We start from the raw sequence: 15,129 nt of genomic DNA on the forward strand, positions 1-15,129 counted from the left end.
TCATCCAAAGGCTGCTAGTGGAAGACTGACTTCCAGGCAACTAGGGTGAGGATCTTATACCCACACCCACAGTGACACACCCATTCCAACCAGGTCATACCTATTCCAACGCGGCCAAATCTTCAGATGGTGCCACTCCCTGATCCAAGGATATACAAACCATCACAGTGTGTTTCTTTAACTCCTTTTGAAAGTTATATTTCCTTTCACAAAGTTTTTAATACAAGAATGAGGCTTTGGTACTAAAACAGCAAGAAGTCCTTAAGGGGTATTGATATTTCATCTACGCAAAATACCAGCAGCTGATGAAGAATTTAAAGTGGATTAGGGATTCAAGTTTCCTCTCTATATTGAACAGGTTTCTCGCCACCTTATTTTTTCATGGCAACATCTGTTTCTCGTTAGCAAATACAAGCTGCTGTTTTCTGGGCTTTCAGATATTCATGTGGCGTCTGAGGCAAACTTGAAGACTTATAATCACATTGGCTGCTGTACTTTGTAACCAGAGGAGTCTGATAAATGTTTTAAGGAAGGAAAAAAAAAAGGAGAGGGTGATACAAGTTTTACTTTTACAATGGAAATGCAATTCTCATGTAGTAAATAAGCTTGCTATTAAAGAGGAGTGGACCCTGAATTATTCAGTTGCTGCTCTTGCTGACTAATTGCTAACTCCTCCACGATGCTATATCACTGTCAATTAATAAGACTGTGACTGGTATTCAATGCCTGGCCCAGTTCTTCAGCCTCATCGGTTTAATAATTATGATCACAGGTACAAAGCAGGAAGCAAGCATCCTCTTGAAAAACAAGAGACCAAAATGCTGCCCCAAGTAGGAAGACAGGAGAATTGGCTTTCTTTATCTTCACAGAGAACAAGCCACAGTCCCTGAAATCATTATTCTACTCCCTGATCCTCAAAAATGGAACAACACAACAACTAAGCAAAGCCAAACACAAAATGAACTCAATACTAACTGAACGAGTGATTCTTCATTTTATTTACTGCAGGACACTCAGGTTTGTTGAAATATTTGATAGATATTACAAGAAAAATGTTTCAGTATCAACCAAATCTTGAAAAGGTTAAACAAATATACTCACTATGTAGCTTTTTTATTTTATTTATTTATTTATTTATTTATTTTCGAGACAGGGTTTCTCTGTGTAGCTCTCCCTGTCCTGGAACTCACTCTGTACACCAGGCTGGCCTCGAACTCAGAAACCCACCTGCCTCTGACTCCCGAGTGTTGGGATTAAAGGTGTGTGCCACCATGCCCGACATTTTTCTTCTTTAATAAAGCAATATTTTATATGTGATTCTTCCTCCTGACATCATCTTTTGATCTTGCTATCCAAAGGTCATTGGAGGCCAGGTGCTTGAACATATGATAGAAAGAGTGCTAGCTTTTATATCACTGTTGACTGTTAACCTGAAGTATGGCCATTCCTGGTTGTCAACTTGACTACATCTGGAATGAACTACAATCCAGAATTGGAGAACATTCCTGTGATCTAGATCTTGAGGTTGGAAGACACAGGCTTCTGTCCTGGAACTTAGCATGGAGATCTTGAGGCATAGTAGCAAAGAAAAGCTTAGGCCCAGGCAAGATAAAGATGCTTTTAATCCCAGGAGACTTAGGCAAGTAAATCTCTAGGACAAAATAAGTTTCAATCCAGGTGTCATGGTACACACCTTAAATCTGAGACACACTATCTGCTGGAGGCCGATATAAGGACATTGGAAAAAGGAAGACTTCTTGGCCTGCTTGCACTTACTTACCAGCACATCTGTTAGAAGCTACTGTTTCAGGATTCCATCGTATAGAGAAGACCAGGTGAGACAACTAGCCTCATGGGACTGAGTAACTACTAGATTTTGGACTTCCCATTCACAGCTGTGCATTGTTGGGTTAGTTGGACCACAGACTGTAAATCGTTACAATAAATTCCCTTAATATATAGACACATTCCATAATTTCTGTAACTCTAGTGAACCCTGACAAATATAGACAAAATATAATTCTGTTTTTCTATTACAAAATGACATTTAAAAATGACTTTACTTGTTTGTTGTGAGAAATAAAAAAGAGATATACTTAATAATATATGAAACAGCCGGGCATGGTGGCGTATGCCTTTAATCCCAGCACTCGGGAGGCAGAGGCAGGCGGATTTCTGAGTTCGAGGCCAGCCTGGTCTACAGAGTGAGTGCCAGGACAGCCAGGGCTACACAGAGAAACCCTGTCTCAAAAACCAAAAAACAAAAAAAAAAAATGAAACATGTTATTATTATTAGTGCTATTTTAATAAAATGTCAAATCAAAAGTTATAAAACATCAACTTGCCCAGAGTTTAGTTTTACACTATGACAGTTTCAGAACGTAAGTGTTCTAGTCCCCAGTGGTCTCTTTGGTTGTACTTTTATCATTAAAAACTTCCTCACAGGCTATACATTTTGTCTAACCTTTCTCCTCTCCTCCCTTCTAAATCAAAGGCTGGTTCTAAAAGGTATCCCTCAATCTCAAAGGACAGTGCTTTCATCTGTCTGTAGGCTTAGCCTGTCCAAGAATAGCCTTTAGTCTCTGAAAGTAATCTATGAGTTTAGTCCGAGTAGTGTGCAAGTAGCATCTCTTGGTGGCTCATAAGTCTGCTCCTTGTCACTAGCAAGGGCAGCAAAGCAATCACTACTTTTAAAATTAGGTGGTATTTCTTTAAATTTAAACAAGTTAGGACCATGGTGGTTATCTCCACCCAAGAATAAATGCCATGGAAATTAGAGAAAATAACACCAGTGTCCTGAAACACCAGAGGTCAGATAGGGCAAGATGATAATTCCCATCGTTATTAACATTGCTTTGCATTTAGATGGTCCTCTCTCTCTTGCCAGACTCATTGCCATTCCATCACAGTGCTGAGGATTGGAGTAGATCCTGGAACTCCTAATGACCCCAAGAAAAGCTCTGATTCAGAAACTAAAGCCAAAGGGCAATGAGCAATTAACTTTTAGGCTTTATTTGCTCACTCTGTTCTTTTTGCAAACAACCTGCAAACCAAGAAAGAATATGAAGTAATACTCGTAAAACCTAAAGCCTCTCCTGAGACTTCTGCTTTATTTGGGTTTTAGGAGGGTTTTTTTTCCTTTAATACAAATTTTCAGTTTTAACAATAGGTGTATGTGGGTGACTGTATAGAGGTCAGACATCAATGGGAGGAGAGGCCCTTGTTCCTGTGAAGGCTCAATGCCCCAGTGTAGGGGAATGCCAGGATGGGGAAGCAGGAGTGGGTGGAACACCCTCATAGAAGCAGGGAAGGGGGATGGGATAGAGGGTTCCGAGGGGGCACAGGGGAGACTGGGTAAGGAGATAACATTGAAATGTGAATAAAGAAAATATCTAATACAAATTTTCAAAAAAAAAAAAAGTATGTACATTTGGAAATCTCTGGTATCTGTCACCCATGACCTTGTTAGCATGACCAGGTAAAGTTAGGATACATTACTAGCAGCACTGTCACAGTCTTACGCAAACGGCAGTTGTTTGTCCTAAAAACATATGCTATGGCTGTTACTTGGCTAGGTTAAAAGTGCAGAAATCCTTTAGTCTTTGCACTCTGCATGCCTTCGACATGGTACACATGACATGCTGAGATTAGTGTTTTCTTCTTTACGATAGAGGCATGCGGGAGTTTTAGACCAGGAGATTCTGTTTTCAGTAACAGTTTCTCAATCCTTTTTAATGGAATGATTGTCCTTTTTAATGGAATAATGGACTCTGGAAGAAAGCAAAATCTCACAGTCAGTTATTAATCATAAACCTACATTAGATTCATTTGTCTTGTGTAAATACAGATTTTAGTACTTCGAGTGAGGTAATGGATTCCACATCTACTCAAACGAGTTTTGTTATTAACCATCATAGATGAATGTTTTAACTTAGTTCTTCATTTTATAGCACAGAATAAATAAAATCTCTTGGTGTCCTAATTATTTTATGGCCAATCAACATGTTTTATGCCACTTAGAGGAAAAGAAAGGGTGTGGCGTTGAGCGAGTGGGACTGTGGGAAGGATCTGAGAGGAGTTGCGGGGTGGGAGACAACCATGATCAGAATACAATGTATGAAAATTACTTTATAAAAAAAATTAAAAGAGAAAATATATAAGCATGGAAGAAGAAATGAGGAGGAGGAGGAGGAGGAGGAGGAGGAGCGGGAGGAGAAGGAGGAGGAGGGAGAGGAGGAGGCACACAGAATTACATCATCCAGATTGTCTCTGCTGAACAATCTATTGAAGAAGTGAGCCAGCTCCCTTACCTACCCAGGTAGGCATGTCCAAATTACCCTCCCAAGCCCTGAGGTCTCTCAGGTCTCACAAAGGCTACCTCTCAAGGCCTGATTTGGGGAAAACAATCAGTACCTCTGCCCTTCTCGGTTTGTGTCTTTATTTTTTTCCTTCTCTCCTAAATAAACAAATAAAAGCAGTTCTTACACTCACAGCGTTGCACCCTTGCCTATAACATTCTATATTCTTTCTCCATTACGTTAGCGATTTCCTTCTTCATATTTCCGGTCTCTGAGGATTTTTCACTGTGAAAGCTCAGGGCTCAGCATCCAAAAACACTTTCTTCTATTTCTGTCTTAGGCTACTCTTGTTTTTCCTTCATCGTAAAGATAATCTATAATCTTAACAGTAGCCTTTTTTTTTACAAGCCATATTTATGCTCGCCCCATTTCCTGTTCACACTCGAAGCAGAGATTCAGTTCTGATAGAGCTGCCTTCACTTGTGACAGCCCTCACTCAGACCTGGGTCTGAACTTCCTGCTAGGAGAAAGACAATACCACTTTCCATTCTCCAGAAAGTTCCCTAACCCATTATTTCCAGATCCCAACTTTCCTTTTAAATCACACAGTGTTTTTTTTTTTTATTTTCCACATTAGTTAACAGCATCAACACCAGTTGCTTGCAGGCAAAACACTGTCCAGCCTTCCCTTTCTCTCCCAAATCAAATCAATCCCATGCTCCACTGAGTCCAACACAAACATTTCTCTTAACAAAGATATCTCCTTCTATTACCCCAACTGCCAGGAGCTTCATAATCTTTCTCTCTGCCCATAGTCTTTTCTAACTTCACTCTTTTTCAAACATGTCTTCATGAAACAAAACAGACCATATAACACCTGTCAAAAAACATGTTAAAAAGGATTCAGTGTCTCTTTTCTGCCTACAAAATAAAGTAAGAACATTTCCCTTACATAATATTACAGAGAACATTCTTGACAAAACAACTGAACATAATTTACTCAAAAGTACAGCTTTAATTAGTTCTCAGGATATGCAAGAAGAGCATGTTGACAGCACCTCTGACTTATACTCAGTGGAAATCAGAGTGTCAGGATCCTATAGATTCTATAGTTAGAACAAATGACCAAATTAGAGGCAACTTGGCTGGGTATTAAAGCATATCAAGGAATTAATAAGTGTGTTAGTTATGTGCATAAAGTTTGATGATTTTTAAAGTTATTTCTATTAGATATGCATACCAAAGCAGAAAAAAGTAAATTTACTTTTAAATAGTTCAGAAATAGGAGTGGAAAGGAGAGATGGACCAAAAATTAAAAATGTGCATAGTAAATCAATCTGTATGACCAATTTGAGGGTGTGTATTTTTTAAATAATCGTACTTATGGGTATGCTTGAAGTTACCCACTCTAAAGACAATTTTTAAAGAGAATTCCTTTGTGACACTCAATGCTATTAAAGCTTCACCTTCACACACGCTTCAGGTTCACCTTTGAGCATCTGCCACAATGATTTTGCCTCAGAGAAGAAGAGCCCAGACAATAGATCTGAGTTTATGAAACCATTTGGCCACACTCCAGGCTTGATTCTGATGCAAAACTATCACTTCAACAAATGAAACCATCCACTGACTGCTCTATTCCAGTTTATTGCTCTCATATCTTCCAAAAAATGGGAGTTTGGCAAGGATGAAGAAGGCAGAATCTTGAAGTTCACATGACGGACTTGAAAAACCATTTTCTGATTCTCTGATCTTAACTTTTTAAATATGGATTGCAGATGGTGCAACCCTAGCAAATGCATCATGATACTTACATTAGATATAGATTACATCCTTATTATGTGTTGCTTTACTGACCTGTAAGATTTACCCACTAATATGGCAAAATTTCCCAACTGCTATATTGATAGGTTTTTGTGAAATTCTTTCAAAAGTTGACCTGTGCAGTATTTTAGAAGTATCACACAATATTTCATGGTTATTTCATTAAGTATGACTCCCACATAAATATATGCTCATGTAAATCAGTTTTAAAAGTCTGAAATAATCAAGCTAAAAAAGTCATCGATTAGGTAAATATTTTGAAGGCAATTAGACTCAAAATTGATTGCCCACTGGCCAATATTTTTTTACATTTGTGGACAGTTATTATGATATTATTAACTTTGCTGACAATTCTGTATGTTACTAGGAATATAAATTAAAATTCCATAAAAAATGTGTCTTCATCTCATCTTCCATTTGCTAATATCTACAATATAAAGGGACAGACCTCATTTTCTATATGTATTTAGATGATTGACTATTCACATATAACTGTTCTTTCCAGAAGTAATTAGACAGTAGATGAAGGTCAGACTCACCAGGAAATCTGCTGTGGAGGTTGGCATCACAGTTGTAACTGTTGAACTGAGCAGACCCTGGAATCACTCTAATCGCTAGAAGGAACAGCAACCATATTCGTTCCATGGCAAAACCTAAGGAAGGATAACGAGCATGTACACATCACCAGCATCATCCTTTCTTGCTGAAAAGACTGAAGCAGATTTCGCCTTTTGTCAGATAAGCAATGTATGGCTAGACAGTCAAAGCCTGGGGTCCATAAAAAGTAATCACAGAATGTGAGAACAGATTTCTTTTTATACCAGATTATTTCATTTCCTTGACCTTGGTTTGATAATGGTAAAAAAAAAAAAATGTTATGTCTTTGTACTAGAAGAACTGTTTCTAAACCATATGAAGCATGAAAAAGAAAAAAAAGTGTTGTAAATAGGATGAACTCAACCCAGTATCTATCCAGTTCACACCGTGCAGCTAAATAAATGAGCAAATTTAGAGGCAGCAGTTCATGTCTGATATCAGTGCACAAACGGTCTAGTATATTCAAGCATTCAGTGTACTATTCCGAGAATATTATCAATGACCAAATAACATCAGAAGTTTTTGTTTTCTTTCCACAAAGCAGTTCTAGACTGTGACATTGTCTCAAGAATCAATGGTTTGTGGAATACTTTCTTGGGAAACAGAGAAATCAAGCAAAAAACTAGGAAAGCTGTATGCGCCTGAGTAACACTGTAGATGTTCCAATAAATGCCTGTTTCTTAATGGGATATGAAGACTAATAGCTTTGCACAAAAACACTGAATTCCTGGGATAAAGTAAAGGAAGTTGTTCTGTAAGATGCCAATGTGGGTTTGAAAAATAAATGGGCATTGACTGAATGTTCAATAATGTTTTCTTGGATGAGCTTTTATTGGCCTGATGAAGTTAAAATGGCTTCCAGAAATGTTCAATTTATTCCCACAGTATAGTTTGTACACTGAAAAGGTGGGGGGAGCCGAGGGAGGGAAAAAAAAAACATCATTTCAGTTAGTGGTTTGTGACTACACATAAAAGGCACACAAAAAAATGAAAGCATAAATGTTTACTCAATCAAGTGCATTTTAAAAGCTTGGGCTTTGGGGGGGTAAAAACGATGTTTGAACTGCCTTTAAAGATCTGCCTTGTATGATTTACAAAGTCTTCAATAAAAGGAAGGAAACCGCCTCTCTTTTGAAACATCGTTTTAGAAGAAAAAGTTTATGGTGAACAGAGTCAGTTTGGTGAGGATGTGGGAAAGGAAGGTATGATTTTACTCTCAAAAATAGACTGAACAAATAACTCAACAGAAGCATCCTTCCTCTGGTGTTACCACATCTCAGTCACAATGCCTCCTCATGACGTCTCTGAGAACAAGTCTTCTAATTCCTTGTTATTCGCTATAAACAAAGGACTCACAGGAATAGCTGCCCCACACCCTGGGTTTTGCTGGCCACATATACATTACCACAGTCTAGGTCCTCAAGACACTTAAAATAGAACAGAACAAGCACTTCTTTTGTAGGCTCTGGAAGATGGCTAGGAAAAAGAAGCAGGGCAGACTGGATGGAATGCTGTATTGCCACACCCATACTACTATGGACCCTATTAAGCCCCTCAAATACTGGAAACTCTTAAGTCTACACTATTTTTTCCACCTCACTTCACCCCTTACAAAAGTGGTGTGGCTGATCGGTCCATAGCCAGAAATTTTATCTGGTTAGATTATTTTTATTTGCAGAAGCAAAACCCAACCTCCCAAGTATGCACTCTACACATGGGTGGGGCAGATTTCCACCTGTACCTTCTCATTTATCTTCCTTTAATGAGTAGATGAGGTTGTGATCATTACTTTACGTACAAAAGAGGGAAACAGAATATTGAGGAGTTTAGTTGACATAAAAACTAGTGAAGAAAATGCGATTCCATTCTCACAGTTCTGTTTGCAGTGTTTTCTGATAGCAAGCCTGCTGCATGAGCTATGTGAGTCTCAACAGTTAACTGAGTAAGTCAGGTGTCATTCTCATTTCTCTTCAGAATCATTGGCTGTTTCCTTTGCATTTTCAGAGTTTGTAATATTTAACAGGTCTTCCCTTCTGCGGATTAGTAAATTTTGTCCTACTGATACAAGTTTGAAAACAGATATGTGCTTTTTGAGGGACGCTCCCTTTTCTCACTATGGAAAAAAATATAATATGAGACAGTCTGTGTTTTCAAAAGTGGATGAATACTCCAGCTAATTGGACCAGTCTACCAAGGACAGTAGTAAAATGTTTGCCTTTCAACTACACATCAAATCTGAGATTGCCCAAAAGAGACCAAGGAGGCAGCAGTAGAGGCAGCTTACTCTAAGAGAAAACACACTTACTTTTTATGTTAGCAAATATGGATTCAGGTTCTTCTTAGCCATTTGTCAGATTTGTCATTTCAAAACCAAGATGCTAATCTTAAGAGCTTATTATCTCTAGATTCTGAACACACAGAAAGCTTTGAGATCACAGTTCAGGGTCACCACACACTGCTTTAGTCATAATAGCTAAAACCTGTGGTACTGTACATGTATAATCCTAGAAATCGGGACACTAAAGAGGCAAAATCATCATGAATTCAAGGCTGGCTACATAATAAAACTTTGTTTCCAAAACAAGACGAAGGAAAAGAGAAAGAACTTGTAAAAGTCAACTTAACAAAAGCGCCCTGACATTTCTGACACTGTACTAATAGGTATTAACAACACAAAGGAAGCCTTATGTTGAATGAATTGTTTTCCCACATATCAATACACAAATTTTCTTTCAAAATAGAAAGTTCTTCGTAGGTATGTTTTCTAATTTTCTTACTTAGGATTAAATTTGAAATGAAAAATTAAAAAAAAATGCTTCTCATTTAACTTTGTATACATCAATACAATTCTTTCATAAACACCATTTTACAGAACATTTTACATAAACACATTATATTATCATAGTTTAAAACTTATTTTTCTTTCAACTTGGTATGTTGTAAACAGAGTTGTGCTTAATATTCAGCAAGTAGCAGAGACTTGGCTTTCCCCATGCACAAGACTTTAATTGAGTTACACAGGGTCACAGACTTAGGAAATGGCAGTCGACAATTCAGAATTCAGCTTGACCTTTGCAATGTTTGCACTACAGTTTGACTTCATTTGGGTTTGTTCAATAAATATAATTAATGTCCTGCTACTGTACAAAAATTAAATTATATTAATAATGTATGCTTATATATGCCCTGAGCAAAATGAATCTGATGATTGAGGAAAAACATTTCTTAATATCTACATAATTTCCATAACTCTATTTCATTTACTCAGTGATAGCATGAAGAATATTATTCTTTTTGCAAATTGACTTAATGAAAGCACAAATGGATTATAAGGGCTGACTGTATACCAGAATGTTTTAAGCACTTCATACATACATTTGGTTTAACCAAATGTGCAATTTATTCTCTTTATTCTTGGGGGAAAGAAAATAAAGAATTTGAATTGTTATGAAACCAGCTCAGGGCAAAACATCCAGCTTGTAGTGGGATTTATTCTCAGACTCTAGAAGCTACCACAGTCATTTTGTGACATACTAATCCAAAACACGATGCACATAGCACCAAACCAAATGAGAATGCAGTACTCACAAAGTACCCTTAATCAGTGTCGTATTTTTCTTTTATCAATTTATCAAATAATTATTGGCTGTTTTCATGTAACCAGCACTATAAGAGAAGCATGAGACAGCAAGAGGAAAAAGCTTGCATAGGACTTATATTTTAGTAAAAGAAATAAAAAACAATCTATAAGTACAATATACAATATGTATGTGATAAATGCTATGGGGTTAACAATAGATGAAGAGCAAGCAATGAGGAGGTGGGGACAGTGCTGAAAGAGAATGTGATGCCGTCAGAGACATAACATTGGTCCATAAGAACAGCTCTAATTTACAAACAGTCGGCTCTTCTATCTAACTAATACTTCTTTTTTTTTCTATCTAAGTATACCCAAATTAAAAAGAAAGAAAACTTTTTAGTGCATAAATTATTCTCAGACATCTTAAAAAGCTGTATCACCTTTTTTTTGGCATGAAAATGCGAATACTAAGTAGTGCCTAGAAATATTAAGTATCATCACCCCTATAACATGGGAGGAGTCTGTACCACCACCAACACCCCTGAGACCTGTGGGGGAGGGGGAACCACCACCACCTCCCCTGAGCCCCAGCAACTGGGCATAGGGTGGTGAAGGGATTGAACATGCCTGGAAATAAATTTCTCTGTACGTAAGAAATAACTTTTGCAAAGACAAATGGGTACAATAGCTTATTTAAAGCCCATGCTTTCTAAATTGTATGGACTTCATACAATTTCCTCAAATGAATAATCCGTCCAAATTTGGAGCTTTTTCACTAAGCTGAATATGAGAGTTTGAAATGCACACACACACAGAGACACACACTAATGCACACACATACATGCATACACAAACATATACACACACAAACTCACACACGCTCCACACACACACACATACATGATTCACAAGATTCTGCAGTTTATTCTTCAGCATCACTGATGTCCAGTACATCTCTCCTGCCCTACTTCTTCACTCTAGCTTCCCAACAGGTATGCAGTGTCTGGCTGGCAGAGACACATTCCAAAGTTTCTGCAACATATATGATGGCCTCCCCCACGGGGAGCATCTTAAACAGTTGAAGCAGCTTTGAAACCGCTGGAAACCAAAGTTTCCAGGGAAAGATATGAGATAAATGTGTGTATTTCAACCTATGCCAAAGTTGAAGGTAAAGGAATGAAGGTCCATTTCCTTCTCAGAAGAAAGCATTAGGACCTAGGCAAAGAAGCACTGATGCTTTCCAGGGAAGCTACTGTCTCATTGAGTTATGAATCCTGCTGCTGCAGTCTTCCCACTAAGGAAAAAAAAAAAAAAAAGAATGCCTTGGCCCACACTCCAAAATCATGGTTTTTAAAGTGCTGGAGTACTGGAGACCATAATTTTTTAATAAAGAAAGATGGTTTTGACAGAGTGTCTAGACTCAAGCTCTATATTGTTTATTTCTATTATGCTTGGACACTAGAGGCAACATATACATGAAACGGAAAATGAAAATATAAAACCTTCAGCTGAAACATCCGTTATTAGGCACATATATATTCTTTAACATAAAGTGTCCTTGTCTTGCTAAACAAAGAATAAAACTCACCATGTAGTCTCTGAATCACACCTCAGATAAAAAGGGAAACCTGTGTTGCCATCAAGAGCACATTGCAAAATGTTATGGATCTGCATCTGCTGATGTATACGCCACAAGGAAATATGAAAGCTAAAGGCTGCTCCTATGAGAAAAAACCTCTGCCAGTATTACCTGGCACAGTGGGAGTGATCACTTATTTCTTTCTGCAATCTCCTTCATTTGTCTATCTGTTCAGGGTTTCCTCGAGTCATCCAGGGATTAACTAATGCACAGTATCTGGCTTAGAACATTTATTCTGTACCTTAGTTTGAGGGGAGTAAGCGAATTGACAGATTGGATTAAATCACTTTAAAAGCTTTTTTTTTCCTTTATAATTCATCAAGTTCTTTTGTAATATATTTGTATATTTTATCATTCTGAATGAGCTTTGAAGCCATGCTAGTATACTGACGTTTCTCATCTTACGTGGAATATAATCATAACCAATTAATAATAAAATGATAATTTGCATTTATTAGCATAAAGAATCACTTCCCTCTAATCAGAAAATTGACTATTAGTATGACTATTACAGAATGAAAATATTTCTTTCTTAATAGAGATGATCTACAAAATATTTATTGGAGGATACAACAAAGGGTCAGCAAGGATACAACAAGGATACTATGATGAGTTGTTCCAGCTGCCTATAACTAATTTCTCGATAATAAAAAATATATTAATGCCAATGGTTTGAAATGATTGAAATATAACTGCATGCCTTAGTTAATACAGTTATGCATATATATTTTTATTGGTTATTTTATTTATTTACATTTCAAATGTTATCCCCCTTCTCAGTTTCCACTCCACAAACCCCTATTCCATACCCCTTTCCCCTGCTTGAATGAGGGTTCTCCCCCACCCACCCACCCTTTCCCACCTCAGTGCCCTGGCATTCCCCTATGCTAGGGCATCAAGCCTTCACAGGACCAAGGGCCTCCCCTCCATTGATGCCAGATAAGGCCATCCTCTGCTTCATATGCAGCTGTAGCCTTCGGTCCCTCTGTGTGTACTCTTTGGTTGGTGGTTTAGTCCTTGGGAGTTCTGGAGGGTCTGATTGGTAGATATTGTTGTTCTTCTTATGGGGTTGCAAACCCATTCAGCTCCTTCAGTCCTTCCACTAACTCCTCCATTGTGGTCCCTGTGCTCAGTCTGATGGTTGGCTGCAAGAATCTGCAACTGTATTGGTCAAACTCTGACAGAGCCTCTCAGGAGACAGCTCTATCAGGCTCCTGTCAGCAAGCATTTTGACGTAAAGTATCCTTGTCTTGGTGAACAAGACTTTATAAGAAGTTTTCACCATTTTAAATTTTTATGCCAATTCGTTCACTCTTTTCCTATTACAAGTAATTATCAAGTATTTTTATTTAAGTTTAACACCCAGAGTTCCTTAGGCGCAGTGGTGAGCAAAGTAGGCATGGTGCTTACATTCACAGAGTTTATAGACTTAAGAGTGGGTCACTATCATATTAATAATCACATGTGTGAAAAGACGCTTGCAAATATGTTTTATTATGCTGGAAAAGAAGCATAGAAGATCCTTCAGGGAAGTCTGATGGAATAATGTAGTTTAGCTGGGAACCTTAGGAAGGGCTGACTTAAGGAATCCACTCTTATATTGAAGGAAACAGCTGAGAGTCAGATCAAGACTGAAAATGCTCACTTTGAAAATTAATGCTTATCAATGACTGTAAAATTCTAGAAGTAAAATTGAACCTTAAGATCTGGAAGGATAATTTGGGGATTTATATATTTTGTTGACTATTAATCCTTAAATTCTTGGGATGTATTTTCCAATATATCAATGTGTGTCTCACATAACACGAATATTGTTCTGGCAAGATGACTGACCAGGCAAAGGCACTTGCCTCCAAACCTGACAACCTGAGTTTGATCCCAAGACCAGCATGGTATAAGAAAACACAATTTTTAAAAATTTGTCCTCTGACATCCCCATACCAACTGGTAGCACATACATATGTGTGTGCATTCTCATGTGCATATACACATTCATGCACGTGCACACACACACACATTAGTAAAAATACTATTAAAATTTTACACTAGATGTTATTGTATGTGAGAGTTACATTGAAATTAAATGCAAGGAAAGTGAATCAGCTTGAATTGTGTCCATATTTACATAGTAATGAACCCAGTAACTAGAATAATAGAAAGACTATTTATGTAGTTTGTGGTAATTGTGGTTGATTGTTGAGAATAAATGCCAGTATGGTGTGACAGGCATTAATGTACACAGTATTTGTTTATGCTCTTAGGAAGTTTGAGATCAAAAGGAAAATATTTTAGTTTCACCATTATGTGTTAACTCCAGATATCAACTTAGAGTACATAACTTAGGTGCAATGAAAGATTCCTTCTTTAAAAAAAAAAAGTCTCACTATCATAAAATGTAGTCTAGGCATCTAATAGCTTTCTCCTAGCTTCCAAAATGGTATTTCGTGGTACATTATCTATTTCCAGGAATGTGATATATATGTCACAATTACAAAAGAAAAATTGTATAAAACCTAACATTGGGTTTGGATTCTTCCTCTCTTCTGTACTAATTATCAGTGTGGTTTGGCAGAGTTACACGATTAACTTATGTCCATTACCTCAAGTATGACATATGATTGCTACAGAATGCTCTCAATCTAAAAGGAGACTATAAACCTAGGAGGCTTTAGCAGCTGCAGAAAGAAACCACCTATGCCCATTACACAAACTCAGACTTCACTATATCCGAAGGCTCTGGTGCCCTGCTTCCTCCTACCCTGAAAGTTGATGTAGATGCTACACACAGAAGATTCTATCTTCATGTTTTCATCCTAAGAAAGGCACTCCATAGTGCTAAAGAATGCATTAGTCCTCTCATTAATATAATATAGCATAACATAACAAAACAATATAACATAATATAATATAATTGTAAAGTTTAAATTATATAAGAAAGTGTGTTGCCATTGGCTGCATATATTTATTTAATGTCTCCTATGACGATTTTGGTGTTTTTTTTTTTTTTCTTGAATGGCTTCAGGAAACAATATTCACAAAATAAAATAGGCCACTGGTAATTTGTACTCATATTTTATTTTGCCTAAAATGCATATTTAGTCCTGTGCTCATTATTGTTCCTGGGTTCTTATATTACTTGTTGTTTCAGGGGAGATAATACATTTTGTGACCTCCCTTTGAATATTGCCAGG

At 37.3% G+C, this 15,129-nt stretch overlaps 1 protein-coding gene across 2 annotated transcripts in view; it reads right to left on the bottom strand.

Moving 5' to 3' along the window:
- Zpld1 (zona pellucida like domain containing 1) overlaps positions 1-15,129 on the bottom strand; it is a 70,298-nt gene that overhangs the window by 34,907 nt on the left and 20,262 nt on the right. For both annotated transcript variants that reach the window (XM_021185354.1, XM_021185355.1), the window contains one exon: positions 6,662-6,775. In XM_021185354.1, coding sequence (XP_021041013.1) covers positions 6,662-6,767 — 106 coding nt within the window. In that variant the 5' untranslated portion in view covers positions 6,768-6,775. The remainder of the gene's footprint in view (positions 1-6,661; positions 6,776-15,129) is intronic.

Source organism: Mus caroli, chromosome 16 (genome assembly GCF_900094665.2).
Source record: "Mus caroli chromosome 16, CAROLI_EIJ_v1.1, whole genome shotgun sequence".
Classification (NCBI taxonomy): domain Eukaryota; kingdom Metazoa; phylum Chordata; class Mammalia; order Rodentia; family Muridae; genus Mus; species Mus caroli.